The sequence below is a fragment of the Misgurnus anguillicaudatus genome, unplaced genomic scaffold (genome assembly GCF_027580225.2).
Source record: "Misgurnus anguillicaudatus unplaced genomic scaffold, ASM2758022v2 HiC_scaffold_33, whole genome shotgun sequence".
Classification (NCBI taxonomy): Eukaryota; Metazoa; Chordata; class Actinopteri; order Cypriniformes; family Cobitidae; genus Misgurnus; species Misgurnus anguillicaudatus.
The window spans coordinates 5,527,957-5,547,958 of NW_027395283.1; the positions used below are offsets into that span (position 1 = coordinate 5,527,957).

Consider the following 20,002-nt stretch of genomic DNA (forward strand, 5'->3'; position numbering starts at 1 on the left):
ATTTTTGCAGGTGGCGCTATTGAGCCATTTCTACACGCCCACTTCTGGCGCCTATGCCACGTGTAAATTTTTGCCACTTCTGACGTGTGTGCAACGTTTTATGACTTTTTGAGCTTGTTTAGCCTGTCAAAAATGCGATTCATTTAGCGATACTTTGCAAGGCTGCCACGGACACGCCCTTTAATGAAAAGTCAAGGTCGTTGCTTTTTATCATCACACAAGGTCTTGAGATTACACTGGTGAAATATGATGTTGATATGTTTAAATCTCTAAGAGCAGTAAGACACAGCATAAAACATGGTATTTCCTGCTGCCTCTAGGTGGCGCTATGAGTGTTACTGAATTATGCCATGTTGATGTGTTCAGGCCTGGACCCTTATCAAACGTGTGAAGTCAGGGGCAGATCGGACAACGTATGCCTGAATTACATCAGCTTCCTGTTTCATGGCGAAACATCAAACTTTCCCAGGCCGCCAAGGACACGCCCTCCAACGAAAAGTCAAAAGCTCCGCAATTTAGCATCGCAAAGGCCTTTAGATGATACTGACCAAATATGATGATGATCAGAGTAAATCTCTAGGAGGAGTTCGTTAAAGTACGACGCTTGGAAATGTCCAAAAATGACAGAGAAAATTCAAAATGGCCGACTTCCTGTGGGGTTTAGAGGTTCGCTCCAAGAGACTTTTTTGTAGGTCTTGGAGTGATAGATGATCCTACCAAATTTCGTATCTGTACGTTTTTCGTAGTGGGGGGGCTGTTCTCTTGAAATTTTGCAGGTGGCGCTATCGAGCCATTTTTACACGCCCACTTCTGACGCCTATACTACATGTAAATTTTCGCCACTTCTGACGCGTGTGCAAATTTTCATGAGTTTTCGGGTATGTTTAGGCCCTCAAAAATGCGATCCATTTCGGAGAAGAAGAAGAAGAAGAAGAAGAAGAAGAAGAAGAAGAAGAAAAATAATAATAATAATAAACGGAGCAAAAACAATAGGGTCCTCACACCCTGGTGTGCTCGGGCCCTAATTAAAGCTGCAAGCAGCGATGGAAGGGCCCTCGCACGCATATGCACCGCTACCCTATGGCATTAGTAAAGCAGTAAACCAGGGGGGTATAAATTAAAGTGGGTAAATACAGCTGGATATTCAAAGGGAAACTGGTGTGCCACACTGCCTGTGTGCAGCAGGTGGCGCTATGATGGTACCTGATTATTGTTATATTGACGTGTTCAGGACGGGACCCTTATCAAACGTGTGAAGTCTGAAGCAGATCGGATAATGTATGCCTGAATTACAACAGCTTCCTGTTTCATGTCAAAACATCTCACTTTGCCAGGCTGCCACGGACACGCCCTTCAACGAAAAGTCAAGATCTTCGCAATTTATCACGGCAAAGGGCTTAACATCAGTCTGACCAAATATGATGATGATTTGATTAAATCTCTAAGAGTAGTAAATCACAGCGTAAAACATGGCATTTCCTGCTACCTCTAGGTGGCGCTAGGACTGAAGCTGAATATTGGCATTGAAATGTGTTCAGGCCGAGACTCTTATCAAACATGTGAAGTGTGGGGCAGATTGGACATTGTATGCCTGAGTTAGAACAACTTCCTGTTTCATGGCGAAAACGCTGAATTTTGTCAGGCCGCCACGGACACACCCTCCAACGAAAAGTCAAAAGCTCCGCAATTTAACATCGCAAAGGCCTTTAGATCAGATTGACCAAATATGATGACGATCTGATAAAATCTCTAGGAGGAGTTCGTTAAAGTACGAAGGCTGGAAATGACAAAATTTGCACAGAAATCACAGCGAAAAATCAAAATGGCCGACTTCCTGTGGGGTTTAGAGCTTCGCTCCAAGAGACTTTTTTGTAGGTCTTGGGGTGATACATGATCCTACCAAATTTCGTATCTGTACGTTTTTCGTAGTGGGGGGGCTGTTCTTTTGAAATTTTGCAGGTGGCGCTATTGAGCCATTTCTACACGCCCACTTCTGGCGCCTATGCCACATGTAAATTTTCGCCACTTCTGACGTGTTTGCAAAATTTCATGAGTTTTCGAGTATATTTAGGCCCTCAAAAATGCGATTCACTTTGGAGAAGAAACGGAATAATAATAATAATAATAATAATAATAATAATAAACCGAGCAAAAACAATAGGGTCCTCACACTGGTGTGCTCGGGCCCTAATAATAATAATAATAAACGGAGCAAAAACAATAGGGTCCTCACACCCCGGTGTGCTCGGGCCCTAATAATAAACGAAGCAAAAACAATAGGGTCCTCACACCCTGGTGTGCTCGGGCCCTAATTAGGAAAGTATGTGAGAAGTGAGATCAAAATTACTGTTCTTGCTTCTTTCCGCATTTAGATCAGTGCAAGAAAAAAATGCATCGCTTCTTCTGTAGCAATTTTAACTGTGAGTCTCTGGCCGTTTCTTAATCCAAAGACTGCAGTCTCCGGAGGTCGCATTTTTACGCTGCATACGTCATCAAGACTGTCTTATTTCAAAATATTAACAATTATAAAGTTTATTCTTAGTTAATCGTAAATTGTTGTAATATGCGTATGGCTTGCGAATGTAATGCTCAGTTAACGTAAATAAACCAGGCTTGATGACGTATGCAGCCTGCATATGCGACCTCCACAGGCTGCAACCTTTGGATTGAGAAACGGTCTCTGTGTATCGTAGCAACGAGTGAGCACAAGACTGTGCTGTTATGAAACCAGTCGGAAAATAGATCTCGTGTATTGGTTTATATATTTTGTGTGTGTATGTCTCTATGTGATAGAATTATTATTTGATGCAAATTATTCTATCCGGCTCAGCCAAACTTTATCAGCGGCAGCTGAACTTCTAAATGGTGGAAATGGCGGCGCCTGGCGGCGGCTTCGGCGTCTAGTCAGGATAGAGAGAGAGCAGCTTTACGGGATTATTGTGTGGCTTTTTTGTAACTGTGGTTATATTACTTCATTTGTTTAAGTAGGAATCAAAACTTAGGTGGGACAACATTCTTAACCTGAACCTATGTGGAGAAGAGCAATTAAAAGCTGTTTAAATAGGAACAGGTGCACTTTCGTGTTAAATGGTGTTGACGTGCTCACCAGAATTCATCTACAAAAAGCTATCAGGTGTGTTCATGGTTAATTAAGCAAGTCATGGGTACCAAAGAGGTCACTTCTGCCATGACCGCCACCATATTTGTGTCCGTCTTGGCAGTGAACACATATCTAATGCACTAAATGGTCACATTTATCAGTTTAATTGAGGGCTTACCAGAAACAAAATACTGATTTTACAATCTGGAGTTAGATGTCGGCTGCCAGTCAGTCCCTTCAGTTGTTCACAATTGCAGAAGAGCGCAAAATCAACAAAATGTTGAATTTTTGTGATTCTGCATTATTTGTCATATTCTGTATTAAATATTTCCAGAAATTAAAAATGTCTCATAAAAATAAATCAAATAAAATATCTGTCATTATAAATAGAGTAGACAACTTGGTGAATATTTTGGGCTTTAATTTACTAACGTGAATAATCAATCCCTCTCATATCACGCTGTATCCTGTTACCATAACAGCCCTGAACCCCACAGTTAACAGTGAATCACATCTTCTGAGTACACATAAAAACATTATCTCTACTAGATTCATGAAGTTTAATGGTAAAATATAATGCATTATTTTCATTACGATACACACATGAAAAGTCCTCGTATAACCTGCTTGGCACACCTGCTGTCTCATATGCAAGATCTGGTGAAGCAATATCAAAATGTATTACAATGTATTGTTTTGTAGTTCTTAAAATAAGCAGTGGTGTATTAAGACCTTGTGGTGCCCCCGACCCACCTCACAAATGATCATGCAAGAATCCACTTAATAATTTATAAGATTTTGTAAGAATTAGCAATTATTACATTTCACAAGGAAACTATCAATATGAACATGTCACTTTTGTAAAATTAAACACAAAAAAACAACTCTTTAATCTGACATATAACAACATCTGTAGTTAATGTGCAACTACTCAGTGGTGTAATGATACATTGCTTGAACTGAACAACACAAACAAAACAATTGCAGTGATATTATGCACAAATTCTCAAACAATTTACAATTGCACTTTTCTGGATTTTGACCAAACAAACTGGCATATGATGTCTTCTTAATCTATGTCTCTAACCAGTTCAGATTCAATGACAAGCAGGGAAAGTGCAGAAAGGCGTTTCTGTGTCATTGTTGTCTTAAGTTCATTTTTCACTCGCTTTAGAGTAGATAAAGACCTCTCTCCTTCACAGTTAGATACTGACAAAGTTAAATACAGTATAAGTGCAACAAAAACATTAAGAAATGTTGTCTTTAGTTCATTCTGATCAATAATTTACAGCAGCTGTGCAGGTGAGGTCTTGTCTTTGATAAAATGTCTAAACTCAATCAGTTCATCAGTCAAAGTTTTATTTAGGTCCACTGGATAAGTGATGACAGTTTATCAGCCCTTATGTGCAATTCACTTTCTGTACAGTCCTTACAAAAGAGAACACCAAAAAGATCATAGACCTCTTTGTAAGCATCAATACGTTTGGCCAGACATGATTTTAGTCTGTCCAAAATGACATAATATGCCTCGACCTTAAATCTCTGACTTACATCAGTAAATAATACTTCATCTTCATCAGATGACTCGTCCACAAACCGCTTTCTCTTTCGTTTGTGGTAAACATCATATTGATAAGTCTGAGTAACACCGAGAGCACGAGCAGATTCATCTATTTCAGCAAACTGCTCTCGTAATGCCAACATAAAAGTGTAATGACTGCAATAGTTCAACAGCAGTGAATAAGTCCATGTTGTCTTTTTGCAGATGAACGCTTGTTGCCTTAAATCTGCTTAACACCCGGTTCCACAGTGTAGTCATTATCATCGTTTCCAGATTATTTATCTTACCAGTGAGTGCGGCACCATCACGTCTTGTGTCTGCTTTTTCATTGCAATCTGAAGCAATTTTTGCAAGCGTTTTTCTAATTGCATTGTAGTTGACAATTTGACAAGTCCAACCCCAAGTCTTGCACCATTTTTAGTAAACACTCAGCAAGGCGTGCACCTGTGTGGCTATGGATGGGCTCAAATCAAAGGAATCTTTTTAACTTCTCTTCCCTCAGCATTAAAGCAACACCAAAGAGTTTTTTTTACCTTAAAATAACGCTTCCAAAACAGTTTCAGTCGTTCATCCACTCTAAACAGGGTGAACAGCACTTTCACATTTGCTTTGCAGCCCTCTATCGGCCAAAACCGCACTAAAGAAGTTTCCAACCGTCGGGTAGCGGTCCTGTAGTCCGAGTGAATACTACAAAAACTTGCTTTACGGCAGACCTACAATCCAATCAGAGCCAGCTATGCCTCAGTATTTATGACAGTGCTAATGGACAATTACGCTTCTAACCTGCAGAGGGAGCAAAGAGCCAAAACTCTTTGGTGTTGCTTTAACAAATCTAAAGATAAATGTCAACTGATCAACATGGGAGAGGTCTGGTCTTGGCCTCGATATTTGTTTTGCTCTGTTTATTAAAGCAAGCATGTTACGTCAGTGATCTGCACTCTTTTCGTGTTCAGATATCCTCTCAAGATGTTTTCAGTCACAGAAGCCTGTAATAAATGTATGATTTTGTGAGGAGAAAAGTTTGCATGAATAGCAATAAACCAATCCAGTTGACGGGAAGTTCAGTAGCTATTCCTTATGAACAATTTAGTTGTTTTGGAGACAAGACTGTAATAATTAATTTATAAGCGAACGTGTTCTTCCCCCGATCCACAATCTTGTACAGATGTTGGATATTTGGCAGCCTGATTCTGATAGACTGCAGCTCCACGTTGTTTACTCTTCCCTCACTTTTTCTGTGATGAACCCCCACAAGACCAGATCACCAGGAACAGCAAACCATCGATTGTCAGTTTCATCATCCACCTCAGTCTGGGTGTAGGAGTTTAAGTCTAGCTGTTGGTTGATTGTTTCTGGATGCTTCGGCTCATCAGGTGCACTTCTGTTTATTTGATCAGTGGTGTCTCCGTCAGTAATTGATTGCTCAACAGAGCATAAATTTACATCATCTTTAGTGCTGCTAACAGACTGCTCGGCACCAGAGAAAAAAACTGCATATTTGTGGGATTTTGTGTAAAGTGGCTTAATGTACTTTTTTTGGCTATGCCACTTAGCTGCTGCCGATCATTTTCCAGATAGCTGTTGTGCACGTCACGCTTACTTAGTAGATGAACAACTTACATCTTAAAGAGCAAGTACTTTTGTAATTTTATAAAATATTTTTTTTATTGCTGGTTTCAGTTAGTGCCCCTGAGCACTCGCCCAGTTTGCCCATATGGTTAATCTGCTCCTGAAAATAAGTTGCTGGGACACAAAAGAAAGTTTGCTGTCCATAACATCTCAGTGGGAACAAACGTGCACATGCAGAACTGTGATCTTTCAGGCTTTGATGGTCACATACGCTCATAATTAAGTCAAAATGTCCATTGGCGTATATAAACGTATATTAAAAGGTTATGTGTAAAGTGAAAAGTTTATGAAAAAAGTGTTTTAGGGCGTATGAATCCATTACTGTAGGCTTGTAAGTATAAGTGACAGCTGTAACTTATATGTTACTCTTCATTAATATTAGGCCAGCATTTATGTTATCTTAGTGGTCACTTCTGATTGAAGGCAATCCTTTATTCTGCTGATTTAACTCCTTTGGGATTGAATACAAGTGTAGTTCGGGGTTCCTCTAACGACTGTTGTTACCGGCAACCAGGGGCGCTGTAAGGGGGGGGGGGTGGTAATATGATTCTAAGGGCCCATGAAATTTTTGGGGCCTCAGCCAAGGACTGTGCCGCACACACAATCCCCTTAAGCTGAGCCCTCTTAGCTCTGCCCCGTCTTTACTCTGTGTTTTAGCACCTTCTTTAATCCACGGTCTCACAGTGTGCGTGAACTTCAGAAGAGAACAAGGTGTGTGTATTTGATGCTAATTTATATGATATCTGCATATGTGCACTTCCTTACTATAAATGCAGTTTACACAATGTGACGCTGGAGCAATATAATGCAGTTTTCTTTCCAATGTAAAGTCTTCACTCTGTTCACCCCAGTTTAAAAAAACACAAAGTGATTTACGTTCCCTGTTTTATGTTATGATTCTAACACAAAGTCAGCCCTTATAAGCTGTTTTAATTAACGTAGCCCGTATAAGCTGATTAACATAAACTAGAAATGCGATCGGTTATACACTCCAATGTTTTGTAACGCAATATGCCAATGAAGGATTTTTGGGCAGTTGAGAATTGAGTTGATTGTGATAAAACAGAAATGCAACAAAGGCTAAACTAGTCCAGTAATGTATATTAAAGCTTCTCACCTTGCAACAGCTTTAAGAAATCAATCTGTCGTAATCTGTTATAGTTGTTGTAGTTTGTTAGAGAGATGGAGACGTTTATCTACAGTTGTCCTTCATTTCATTTTAGAGTCCTGTTGATTAATAAACAGTATGAAGAATCATTTACGTTAAGAGTAAAGCTGTTTTCTCGAGTTCACGTTAATGATCTGTTGTTATTTTTGCTTTAGTGTAGCTGCTGGTGTGTGAAACCTGTTCTTCACCTTATAAATAATGCTAATAATTATAATACAAGCTTTGGTCAAGCATTTTTGACCCAGTCTTATTTGAGGCATAAGGTAAATGTATAGAAAAGATGCATTGTTGTTGTTCGCCATTTTTAAATGTTATAATGTTATTGGTGTGTGTAACAGCTCAAGTATACAGTATGTCACTGAGACGGTCTCTGAAAATCAGACTAAAGCCTCAAATCTTATTGTGAAATAAAAAGCATCACAGTTTAATTTCAAGCATTAATTTCACTATGATTTCAATCGCTGACATGACATTACTCAGTCAACATTAAATATATCAAGTTTATATTTTCACAAAATGTTCTTTACATTATGTAGGATGATTTTATGTGGAAAACAGTAATACTCAAATAAATACATCGTCTGGGTTTTTTACAGGCATGGTCACAATTATCTTTAATCTATGTTTAATAATGTTGCATTTTCTCTGATTATTTGATTAATGTACTGTATTTTTCAATTAAATTTACATTGCGCAATAAATTATCTTAGCTGCATTGTAAGTATCTATAAATACTCTTAATTGTGGTCAAAACAATAGCAAAAGAAATAGTTCTGTATTATTAAATTGCAGTCAAAGATTTTGAATAGCTTCAGTAGGTTGGATTGTATGTTTGGTGTGAAATGGGTATGGTGGGGGCCCAAAATTGCTAGCGGCACCCCTGCCGCCAACAGCACAACATATCCCGGGCAAATTGTAATCTTGTTGTGAACCTCTTGGGAGTGTTTTATTGATCTTCATCTAGTAGTTGTGGCTGCTGTGAGCATAGACTAAAGCAGTCCGCCCCTGCCGTGTTCACATATGACTAAACAAACTGAACCAAAGAGAAAAAGCAGCAGGTTCTGAAACATAGACTCAGGTCTGAAAACACCCTAAGATGTCCTCAGACAAGTATTGTTCAAAACTCAAAGACAACATTTATAAAAAGTTTTGGTCCACTTTAAATGTTGAATAGTTTATTTTAATTTAATCTCATTAATGTATTTGATAAATGAAGCTGATTTTATTCAACATTCATCACAACACTTTAACTCTTACTGAAAGTCACAAACATAAAACATTAAAATTGAATTATGAACAAAAGTAAAAAACAAAAATCATTCAGAAATAAAAACATAAGTGAACATTTAGTGATGTCTGATGAGAGAAATCTGATTTCATTACTGTATAAAAAATAAATCACACAGTTAATATAAACATAAACTGATGAAGTTAATTTCCTTGTAAATCTCACTGATGTGTTTCAGTAAAACACAAACACTATGAAACTAAATGAAACTAAAATGAAAATGTCCATAAACACTAAATGATGACAGAAGAGAAACAAATTCAACTCACTGTAGATTTGATCTGTGTGTGAACAAACTGTGTGTCTCTCTTCTCTACAGGTTGAGCAGGTGTGATATCACATATGAAGGTTGTGTTGCTCTGACTTCAGCTCTGAGATCAAACCCATCACACCTGAGAGAACTGTATCTGTCTAATAATAATCTAAGAGATTCAGGAGTGAAGATAATCTCTGATGTACTGAAGAATCCTGACTGTAAACTGGAGATACTGGAGTAAGATCATCTCTCTGATAGTCACACATGTACTGAGGTTTAGTTAAACATTAACTGTATGAAAAAAAACACACTAAAATGTAAAGTATCTGGGCCCGCTTCCCCGATAACGTTCACTCTTAGCGGGCTAAGAAGACTCAAAAAGATATATCTTACCAAAGTTGTTTGTGTTCCTAAGTGTGTTCCCCAAAGTGTCTCTTATGGTACGTTTACACCAACCGCGGTAGAGGCGTGAAGCGCGAGTGATTTCAATGTTAAGTCAATGTGCAGACGCGTTGACGCGCGTCAGGAGGTCCTGCGGCGCGGAAGAGGCGTTCGGCGCGGAGCGTGAGATGCGTTTCCGCCTCATTCGCGCGTGAAGCTCGCGCGAATTGAGCGTTGTGCGCGGTATGCGCGAATGGTGCTATTGTGCATTTTGCGGTTCACGCGTATTTGCGGCTGACGCCCGAGTTGAAAAATTTGAACTTTGGCGGAATTTCACGCCGCTTTAACCAATCAGGAGCCTGCCTGCTGCTGTGGTGGCAGCCCCGGCCAGAGTCACTCACTCAAGCAGTCACTCGGAGCTATATGACACAAGTTCTTATTTCTATAGAGGAGACAGGAATAAAAAGGACCTCGCTTGGAAGAGTGTCAGTAAGGACTTTGGGCAACCTGGTAAGTTGTAATACACACTTTTGAGTCACGTGACGTTTATCGACCCGCGCTGTTTATTTTCCCCCTATAGTAAGGTTACCCAATACAAACTGGTAACTCTCTTGATAAATGCACAATCAACATCAGTCATCTTGCAAACAGACACTCGCACAGCAGTTGCCCCTCCCACAAGAAGCGGATTTTGCTTCGGACGTGTGTCAAATGCTTGCTTTTTCCGCGCGTCTACTCCGCTCTACACGCGCGAATGCATTCACAGTGTTCAAGCGGCAAACTAGGCGCGGTACACGTGATTTTGACGCCCAAAACGCGTTTGGTGTAAATTCAGCATTAGGAAGCTTCTTAACACCCTGCCTCTAAGTTCGACGTAACAATGTCGCTGTCCCAAGTGAAGGTGCTGAATTATTTGCGATGAATAAGGCGGAGGAACTACGGACAAATGTCTTGCATCTGCGGGACTACAGGGACGCGTGCAGGGCTCCAGACTAACTTTTTTCACTAGGAGCACAGTGGACCCCAACTGAAAATTTTAGGGGCACAACCAGAAAATTTAGGGGCGCACAACGTAAATCAACATGCTAACCAAATCTACTAATTTCCACTGTATTGCTAATAAATTCTTTAATAATAGATGCAGAAATTACAAATGTGATGTTTCAAATTCAGTGTCACATTTTATTCTGCACTTTTGAAGATGCAACAACAAGGTAAACTGACAGCACCATCACTGCCATGAGAGTACAAATAGTAAACAAAATACCATACATTCAGAATAAAAAAGTGCTTAGTAATAAAGTGCTTAGTAACCTTTCGGTCATTTCACAGCTATAAACAATACTTAAATGTATGTAACTCTGCATCATCATCCGACGGTGACACTGTAGACCAGGGGTCTCCAACCTTTTTTCATTGAAGAGCTACTTTCTAAAAAAATAAAAGTGGTCGAGAGCTACTTGTGTCACATAATACCTAAATCTCTTAGATAATGTATCATACCTCTTAAATTCAGTTTGAGTTTTTGTGTACACGTGTATCAGAAAAAAATTATTTTAATAGAAAACACTTTGCATATTATTTTTACACATATTAATGAAATGAACACTGAAACAGTATTTAAATAAATAGGTTCATTATAGCTGCAACTTTAACAACAAGTTACAATTTTTAAATGGGTGACTGAGTTTAACTGGAAAGATTTGAATGCATGTTTGTTTTTTTGTAAACAAAGAACTGTAATACTCAACTTCATAACTATCAAAATATTAAATAGCTACACATTTGGGATTTTTAAAATGAATATAAATTCCAAATGCGTTAAATGTCATGTCATTTTATTCAAGTGACATTAGCAACCAAGTTAAATGGTATTTCAGTTTGTTTTAAATAAGATGCCAGGCTTGTAAGCATTGTTGGGCGTGTGTGTGTAAAGTTTTAACGCATCATCCGTTTTGGGAGACGCGGGTGTGAAGTCTTGCGATGCGGACTTGCGGAGACAGGCGGGAGTATTTAATAAGCATAGAGACACAGGCTGCAGGTGTGGGTCAAGTTTAAACACCTGTCTGTTGTGGAAGACGCGCGCGCAAAGTCTTGCAATGCGGAAACGGGCGCAAGTATTTAAGAAGCATTGAGAGAGACAGGCTGCGCGCATGCTTTAAATTGAAACCCCTCGTCAGTTTAGGAGAAGCACTGTTTTTGAATCATACAATTTAAATTACTGATGTCATATACGCAAGTCTACACAGCTCAACGCGACGTCAAACGTACCCAGTCTTTACTACCACAGGCGCTTGTAACACTAACCAGACATCCAAATGCCGCCATAACCCCAGAAAATAAATACATAAACCCACCAGCGAGCTACCTGCAATTAACTTACCGGCAGATCGCGAGCGACGTGTTGGAGACCCCTGCTGTGTGTGTATTTGTGTGCGCTCGCGTCTCATTAGTCCCTTTCACACATACAGTCTTTACTGGTAATTTACTGGTAAATTGCAGTTAACATGTCATGTGTGAACAGAACCTTTCCGGTAAATCAGTGCTCCCAATTTACCAGTAAGACAGGTTGTAAGATTAACAGTAATTTGCCGGTAAGCGCTGTGTGTGAACGAAAAATATAGCATTACCGGCATTTAGATGACGTCAGACCGCGCTGACAGATCGGGCGGGCCAATCAGACCGTGGATATTAAGTCATAACCCGCCGTTTACAAATACGACACGGACGGAGCTCGCCGGCCGCGTGCCACAGGTAACTTCCGCTTTCTCTCCGAGTTTACCGGTATTTTGATACTGATGTGTGAATGATGTCTTACTGGTAAAAAGACGGAACGTCACTGCATGTGTGAACAGCACATTTTTGTATTTGCTGGTAAATTCATTCTGGTAAATTCATGGTAATCGCACAAATTTACTGGTCGCACATGTGCGACTGGATGTAAAATTCAGTCGCACACTCTCAAATTTTGGTCGCAAAATGCGACCATTTGGTCGCAGTGTGGAGCCCTGGCGTGTCTTATGCCTTTAACAGAGACTTGGCTCACCGAGTTGGATACAGACCCGGCACTAGAGATTAGTGGTTTTGGAGCTCCTCTGCGCCTGGACCGGGACAGTGAGGTAACACACAAAACGCTGGGAGGAGGGGTCTGCTTGTACATAAATCGCAGGTGGTGTAGCAATATTACTGTGCGAGAGCGGATATGTCATCCTGACATCGAACTGATGTCTGTGTCACTACGACCGTACTATCTCCCCAGGGAGTTCCCCCAGATTTTTGTGACTGTGGTTTATATCCACCCTAAAGCTGACACCAAGTCCGCTGCGGGTATTGTTTTCAAAAGCGTAAACAAACTTCAGTCCATCTCCCCTGCCGCTCCTAATTTTATTCTCAGCGATTTTAACCATTGCAACTTAAAGAAAACTCTGAACAACTTTTACCAGTATGTAACCTGCCCCACACGTCGTAATAAAACTCTTGATTTGTGCTATGGCTCCATTAAAGGCGCATATACATCCAAGGTGGGGCCAGCGCTCAGAGACTCTGACCATAACTCTGTCCACCTCATACCCGCCTACACCTCGGTGTTCAGGAGGGAGAAGCCTGTTAGCAAACAGGTGAAGGTTTGGTCTGAGGACAGCTCTTTAGCGTTACAAGCTTGTTTTGAGTGCACAGACTGGACAGTGTTTCAGGACGTTTGTCCTGATATTGATGAACTTACTGACGTAGTCAGCAGTTACATCTCTTTTTGTAAAGACTCTGTTCTCCCGAATAGGGAAGTTAAGGTTTACCCAAATAACAAGCAGTGGATCTCTAAGGACATCAAAGAACTGTTAATTAAACGAAAAACTGTCTTTAATGAAGGTGATAAGATTGCAGGGAGGGCTGTGAGAAAAGAGATTAGGGTGGAAATTAAAAAAGCTAAACTGAGATATAAGGATAAAATCGAGGCTGAGTTGAGGAGTAACAATTTGAAGGAAACCTGGAAAGGTATGAACACATTGATTGGGTCTACTGAGAACGCCAATAGAGTTGCCCTGGATGGTTTTTCATCTGATAAACATTTAGCTGATGAATTTAATGTATTTTTATCTCGATTTGACAATTTTGATTTTAGCGATTAAATGATTGACATAAGGGGTAGCACACTGGCAGCTCCATCCATTACTATTGAGAGTAGTACTGTGGCTAATATTTTCAGGCACACTAGATCAAAAAGTCCTGGGCCAGATGGCATTTGTGGGAAATTATTAAGAACATGTGCTGATCAACTCTGTTACATTTTTCAGTTCATTTTTAATTTGTCCTTGTCACAACAAAGAGTACCGAAAAGTTGGAAACACTCCATTATTGTGCCTATAGCCAAGTGCAGCTCCCCTAAATCTTTGAATGATTTTAGACCTGTAGCCTTGACCTCATTGGTTATGAAAGGTTTCGAGAAAATTATTAAAAAGCTGTCCTATCACAGGTGGGAGATTCGTTAGATCCACTTCAGTTTGCATACAGGTCTGGTAGGGGCGTGGAGGATGCTGTGATTACATTACTCCACTACATTTTTAGTCACCTGGATAGAGCAAAGACTCATGTCAGACTTCTGTTTGTTGATTTTACTTCTGCTTTTAACACCATTCAGCCCTTCCTGCTCGCTGATAGACTGATTACGGATTTTAACCTTGATTTAAATTTGGTGGGCTGGATATTGGATTTTTTAACTGATAGATCACAGAGTGTGAGGGCTAATGGCAACCTATCTGAAGGTATTTTTACATCAACTGGTTCTCCCCAAGGCTGCTGTCTGTCTCCTCTCCTGTACATCCTGTACACAAACCAGTGTCACAGTTTGTATCAGGACAGATACATTCTTAAGTTCGCTGATGATTCAGTCATTGTCAGCCTGCTAACAGGGGATGAGCGGGACCATGGGCCAGTCCTCAATGACTTTGTTGAATGGTGTGATAGTTCCTTTTTACAGCTGAATGTATCCAAAACCAAGGACATGATCATTGACTTCCGCAGGTCACCGCCTTCACCTACAGTTTCGGTCATTAAAGGCATAGATATTGATCTTGTGGAGACATACAAATATCTTGGAGTCATTTTAGATAACAAACTGTGTTTTGAACCCTTGGTTGACGCTGTATCAAAGAAAATCCAACAAAGATTGTATTTCCTTCGGAAAATGAATTCTTTTAATGTTTCTTCAGAATTGATGACTCTGTTTTATTGTGCTTTTATTGAATCAGTTTTATCTTTTTGTGTTGCTGCTTGGTTTGGAAGCCTCTCTCTGACAAACAAAAATAGACTCGGAAGTTTGGTTAAAGTGGCGAGCAAGATCTCCAGGAGAGGTCAGGCCCAACCTGGGGAGTTATACATAAAACAGGTCCAGAGGAAAGCTAGAGTTATAGCTCAAACACAGGATCATCCCCCTTAGAATAGAGTTTAAGCTTTTGCCCTCTGAGTGGCGCTATCGGGTTCCTAGATGCAGAACAAAGAGGATGCAAATATCTTTTATTCCATCAGCTGTGAGGCTCCTTAATGGCACTTAGCACTTTAGAATAATTTGCACAAATTGCATTTTTGCACTTGATTATGTTACATATTTATGTGTGAAATTGTTATTTGCACAGTATGTAATTTGGGGCGATAATGTGAATTTTATCTCTGTTGGTCAGTTTGTGTTGTTGTATGTTTATGTATTATGTGGAGCAGGGGTCTTCAACGTTGTTTGGGTCGGGGACCCCTTAGATGAGAGAGGCATGGAGCAGGGACCCCTTGATACTAAATGTGTAAAACTGATATTTAAGTAATCAGTAAGGTATGAGAGGCTGCCTTTTCGTATTAGGCACAACGCAAAGTGGAGTAAAGTATTGACCAATCAGAATCAAGGACTGGAACTGTTTTATAAATAGAAACAAAACATATTGTCACACAGCCATACTATATTAGGACAGTACATTGGCACTATTATGCTGTTGTTGTACATGCATATTTTTTTGTTAAAGTAGATTTAGTTTTTATATGAATATAATAATAATAATAATATAATAATAATAATAATAATAATAATAATAATAATAATAATAATAATAATAATATGATGTTATTTTAAGGTATTTGCAGTGTAATAGATTTTCATTTTACTGTGAATTTACCTGAACCTTGGCTTTTAGTTTATAAAGATGACTGATCATGGTGAATGGCACAAAGACTCTCTATTCTGGTGGGGATAGAGGTTGTGCTATAATTCAGAGGTTTGTTGCCTTTCTCGTGTATCGTCATTGTCATGAGTTTGAGTAACGCAGGTTTATTTTCTGCATAGCTTCATATCAGACTCAGGAGAAATCATGCAATAAGTCCGCGTGCATCTCTTTGGGGCAACTTTTTGAGAGGCAGATTTCAACCTGACTATGAATCTTGCACAAAGCACCATCACGGTGCGCGTTTCATACATTTTTAAATGCGAGCGATAGTTTTGTCAAAGTTTATAATGCAGACGCGGTGTGGTGTCATTTGCCTGTTGAGTTAGCGCTTTAAATCTGAACCGCGTGAAACAGCTGGCCAAGTTCAGAAATATAACTTAGATGAGACAATGTCGCACTGATTCTAAAATAACTTTCTGAAAGAAAGACACACATGCCTATAAGATTTACCTGTTTTATGATGCCTTTTTTGTCGCTAGTGCTGCTTTCTGAGTGTACATTAATAATCTTCAGATATTTTATTTTGCTCCGCTTGCTAAACTGAACGCGCGCCTTCGCGGCCACGCACGTGCACAACTTAAAGGGGACATGTAACGTTTTTTGTACATATATTTTACGTTTTTAGCAAAAAATAGCTTATGGTCAAACATCATTTGGCGGACCCCTTGCAGTTCCGTCGCGGACCCCCTGGGGGCCAATTTCCAATCCAATTTCCCCTTGTGGGACAATAAAGGTACTTTGACTTTGATCGATCGCTCAGGGATCGATTTTCCACTTAACGCAAAGGTGCATTACAATGTTAAGAAAGACAACACGTTATATACAAATGGAACATTAATCAAATTATTCCAGTAACATTTATTTTAACATGGTTTAAGTTATCCGTAAAATAGACTAATAATTAAGTTATCAAACTGTCAGTAATATAGACGAAGCGGGTATCCCTCTCTAATCATCCACCCTCCTTATCCTGTTGTGCCACTTGTGCCGCTTCTTGACATGGGTTTAACGACTTTTAAAAATGATGTAATACACTTTTATACTAATGTGATCAGTAAGCAGATACATCAGCAGTCTCATGAATAATTATGATGTTGTGTTGTTAGATTTCCCCTACACACCTGACTGACTGAAGTTACATAACCGTGTAGACAACACACACAAGACATTTATCCTCACCAGGTGTCCACAGAAGACAAACACCGAAGAGTCCCCGATGTATTCTTTGATGCATCATGATGTGGACGATTCCTAATCAATTCACAAATGTCAAGAATTGATTCTTAAAAGTTATTTTACAAAATAATAACGTGACGTTATCAGAACCAAAAGACGTAACTCAACTGTGGGAGGGGTGCTGCACACGGACAGCTTGAGAGAGCGCACCGCACGAGCATCCACAGCGGAGCTTACACGAACAGTAGAGAAAGAAAAAACAAATACATCTAACCCTATTTGACTCATTCTAAACTGCAAGAAAACAAAATACATGTTGGCATGATCTTCATCTGTCTTTTCTCTGTTCAGTGAGCGGCAGGAAGAAACAGCGCCTTTCATTTACAAACTCATCTGATGTGCTAATAGTGTTTCCAAAAACCTGCTGCTAAATGTTTAGATATAGATAAGAACATGAATATAGTTCTGTAAAAATATGAACATCATTTATTATTCAGATGGAGACGCTGGGTGCACTGCAATAGATAAATACAGTAATAATGCCAAAATCACTGTGTATAATGATGATGATTAGACGATATGTCAGTTACAGTTACATATCGATATGCTGGTTAACATATTAATGATATATGTTGATTCTGAATCGATTCATGAGGGTCCAAATGATTCCCACCCCTAATGAACACAAACACTTGAGGAAATAAGATCATGTGTTCAACCTGACAGACTCCAGTCAATGTCTTTGAATATGATTTAATCACGACTGAATCGTCCTCATCAGAAAGAATAAAAGAGTTTATATAGGATAGATACAAGACAAAGTCACATCATTTATCTCTAATATGATTTATTCTTCATATCTGCAATTCAGAAACTCCTCTCTGTTACCATGCAGACAAAACAAAATTTAACTTTTTGATGACCTCAGCTTTAACAAGTCATGGGGGTTTAAATTGAAATAATTTAACTACACGTACTTCATCTATTTCAACACATTTAGTTATCAAAAGCATACAGTACAAATGGTCAAACCTGAAAAGACATGTTAGTTATAATTAGTTATGATTCATTTTAATTTCCTTCACAACGTGCAACAAAACTCCTCTGTTAAAATGTCAGAAAATGTAGTTTGGTGTTTCTTTGATGAAATTTTTGCTGATATTATTGTGTATGAAGAGTTTTTCTCCTCGTCGTGTTGTTTTTATAAAGATGATTAAAAACATTGATCCATCATTGACACTGACACACACATTAATAATGTTTTTACAGTATAGATTGAGTGAAATTGATCTTTAAACACTGTAACATCTTTAAATGTAAGATCAGAGTTATGTTATCTCCAGCTGATATTCCTCCTGTAATAGAGGAAGATTTTTACATCAAATACTTGATGAGAATTACAAGTGTGAGTCATGAACTCAATACAGATTTATGAAGAAATGTTCATGTGGTTTAGGACATCTAACACTAATAGTCAGCTGTGTGATGGATTTATTTGACATTTAAACACACAGTGTCTCAGTTACTGAGGGATTGAAAGAGGAACATTACATGAAGAGATGGAGGTTAGAGATTTGTGGACAAACTTTGTAGTTTTGCATAATTCACATAAAGTCTCTGTTCTCTACAGGTTGTGTAAGTGTGATATCACAGATGAAGGTTGTGTTGCTCTGACTTCAGCTCTGAGATCAAACCCATCACACCTGAGAGATCTGAATCTGTCTTATAATAAACTCACAGATTCAGGAGTGAAGCTGATCTCTGATCTAAAAGATGATCCACATTATAAACTAGAGACAGTATGGTGAGTAGAGCTCATTTAAATAAATGTTTAAAGTAAACTCATGCAGTGTCATTTAAATCCTAGAATATAGAAATAAATGTAAATTGATCTGCTGCTGTTATAGGCTGTGTATCATTTAAACCCAACAAACAGAAAATATGAAGTGTACATGAACAACACTTGATGCTTTGTCAGATCAACACAATAAGAATTCAATCCAATGTCTGAGTCTGTTTACTAACTGTGATGTTGAGTTTGTTCACTCCAGGATTTAATACTGTGATCTTACTCTTCTTACACATTATATATGATGTTTGTTAATGGGGTTTGTTTGATAGGCCGACACCTCTATAGTTATGCACACTGACTAGATGTTCATCTTAAAGTCTTTTTATAACAACTTGGTTTTTATTTCATGTTTTAAGCATTATTTATCAAATCATCAGAATACAGACAGAAATAACAACACAAACACAATATATACACAACAGATAAACACAAAGTACAGATGATAAATGATAGAGATGAAGATTAGAAAAAAAGAAGAGAAAGTCAACTCTTAAAATCTGATGGACACTTCACACAACTCTCTGTCGAGCTTTGACATTGATGCTGTTTCTCTTTATTTACACGACTGTCAACCTCCAGGACTTTTAAAATAAAGCATCACCTTCATTTTCTTACTGTTTGTGTGTGAACTCATAAAACTGTCAGTGTGTCATTATATTATACTACATACATATCAATACATTCATCTCTTACATTGACATCAAATATTCAGAGGAAATAGATGAAATGTGTTTTTGTATTGTTGTAGCTCATGTGTATGTGATAAACAGATTGTTGACATGTTTATTATGTTGAAGATTTCATTTCTATCACTGACTGACAGCACTAATAGTTTGTTTTTCTATCTCTTCATCTGACACTGATGATGATCTCATATCTGATTGACTTTCTCTTTCATTTTTATTCAGGGTTTATGAACAGAGGCAGTAAAGATGTCTGATCTTCAGTATGATCTGCTGGTGAATAAGAAGACACAATAGTGACATCACTTCCTCTCAGGCCCAGTACTAGGCTTGCTGGACTGGGGGGGCAGTCAGGATTTTTGGGTGGGCAGCCATTTCTTGACAAAAATGATTCATACACTAAAATTATGGATGTTTCAATCCAATATTATTTTGCATAGGCTGTGTCTTAAAATAAAGGGCCATTTATATGTCCTTTTGCACGTTCAAATTTTAAAAGTAGATGCAATTAGATTTATAATGATTTATAATGTTATAATGATTACACTTAATGTAGTTTTACACATTAAGTCACAGTTTATCAAATCAGGCAAGCATGTGATATGAATGCAAAGGTGTACATATAGCTATATTTTAATAATGTGTACACTGCATTTAATCTATTATTTCACTTATAGATAAATTAAAGGAACACGCCCACATTTTGGG

General features: G+C 38.6%; 1 protein-coding gene across 1 annotated transcript in view; it reads left to right on the forward strand.

Moving 5' to 3' along the window:
* The window catches only part of LOC129438991 (protein NLRC3-like), a 267,541-nt gene extending 248,000 nt beyond the window's left edge, over positions 1-19,541 (forward strand). Inside the window, exons 9-11 of the mRNA XM_073865735.1 lie at positions 9,066-9,239; positions 18,390-18,563; positions 19,520-19,541. Of these exons, the coding sequence (XP_073721836.1) occupies positions 9,066-9,239; positions 18,390-18,563; positions 19,520-19,541 (370 nt within the window). The remainder of the gene's footprint in view (positions 1-9,065; positions 9,240-18,389; positions 18,564-19,519) is intronic.
* The last annotated feature ends 461 nt before the right edge of the window (positions 19,542-20,002 follow it).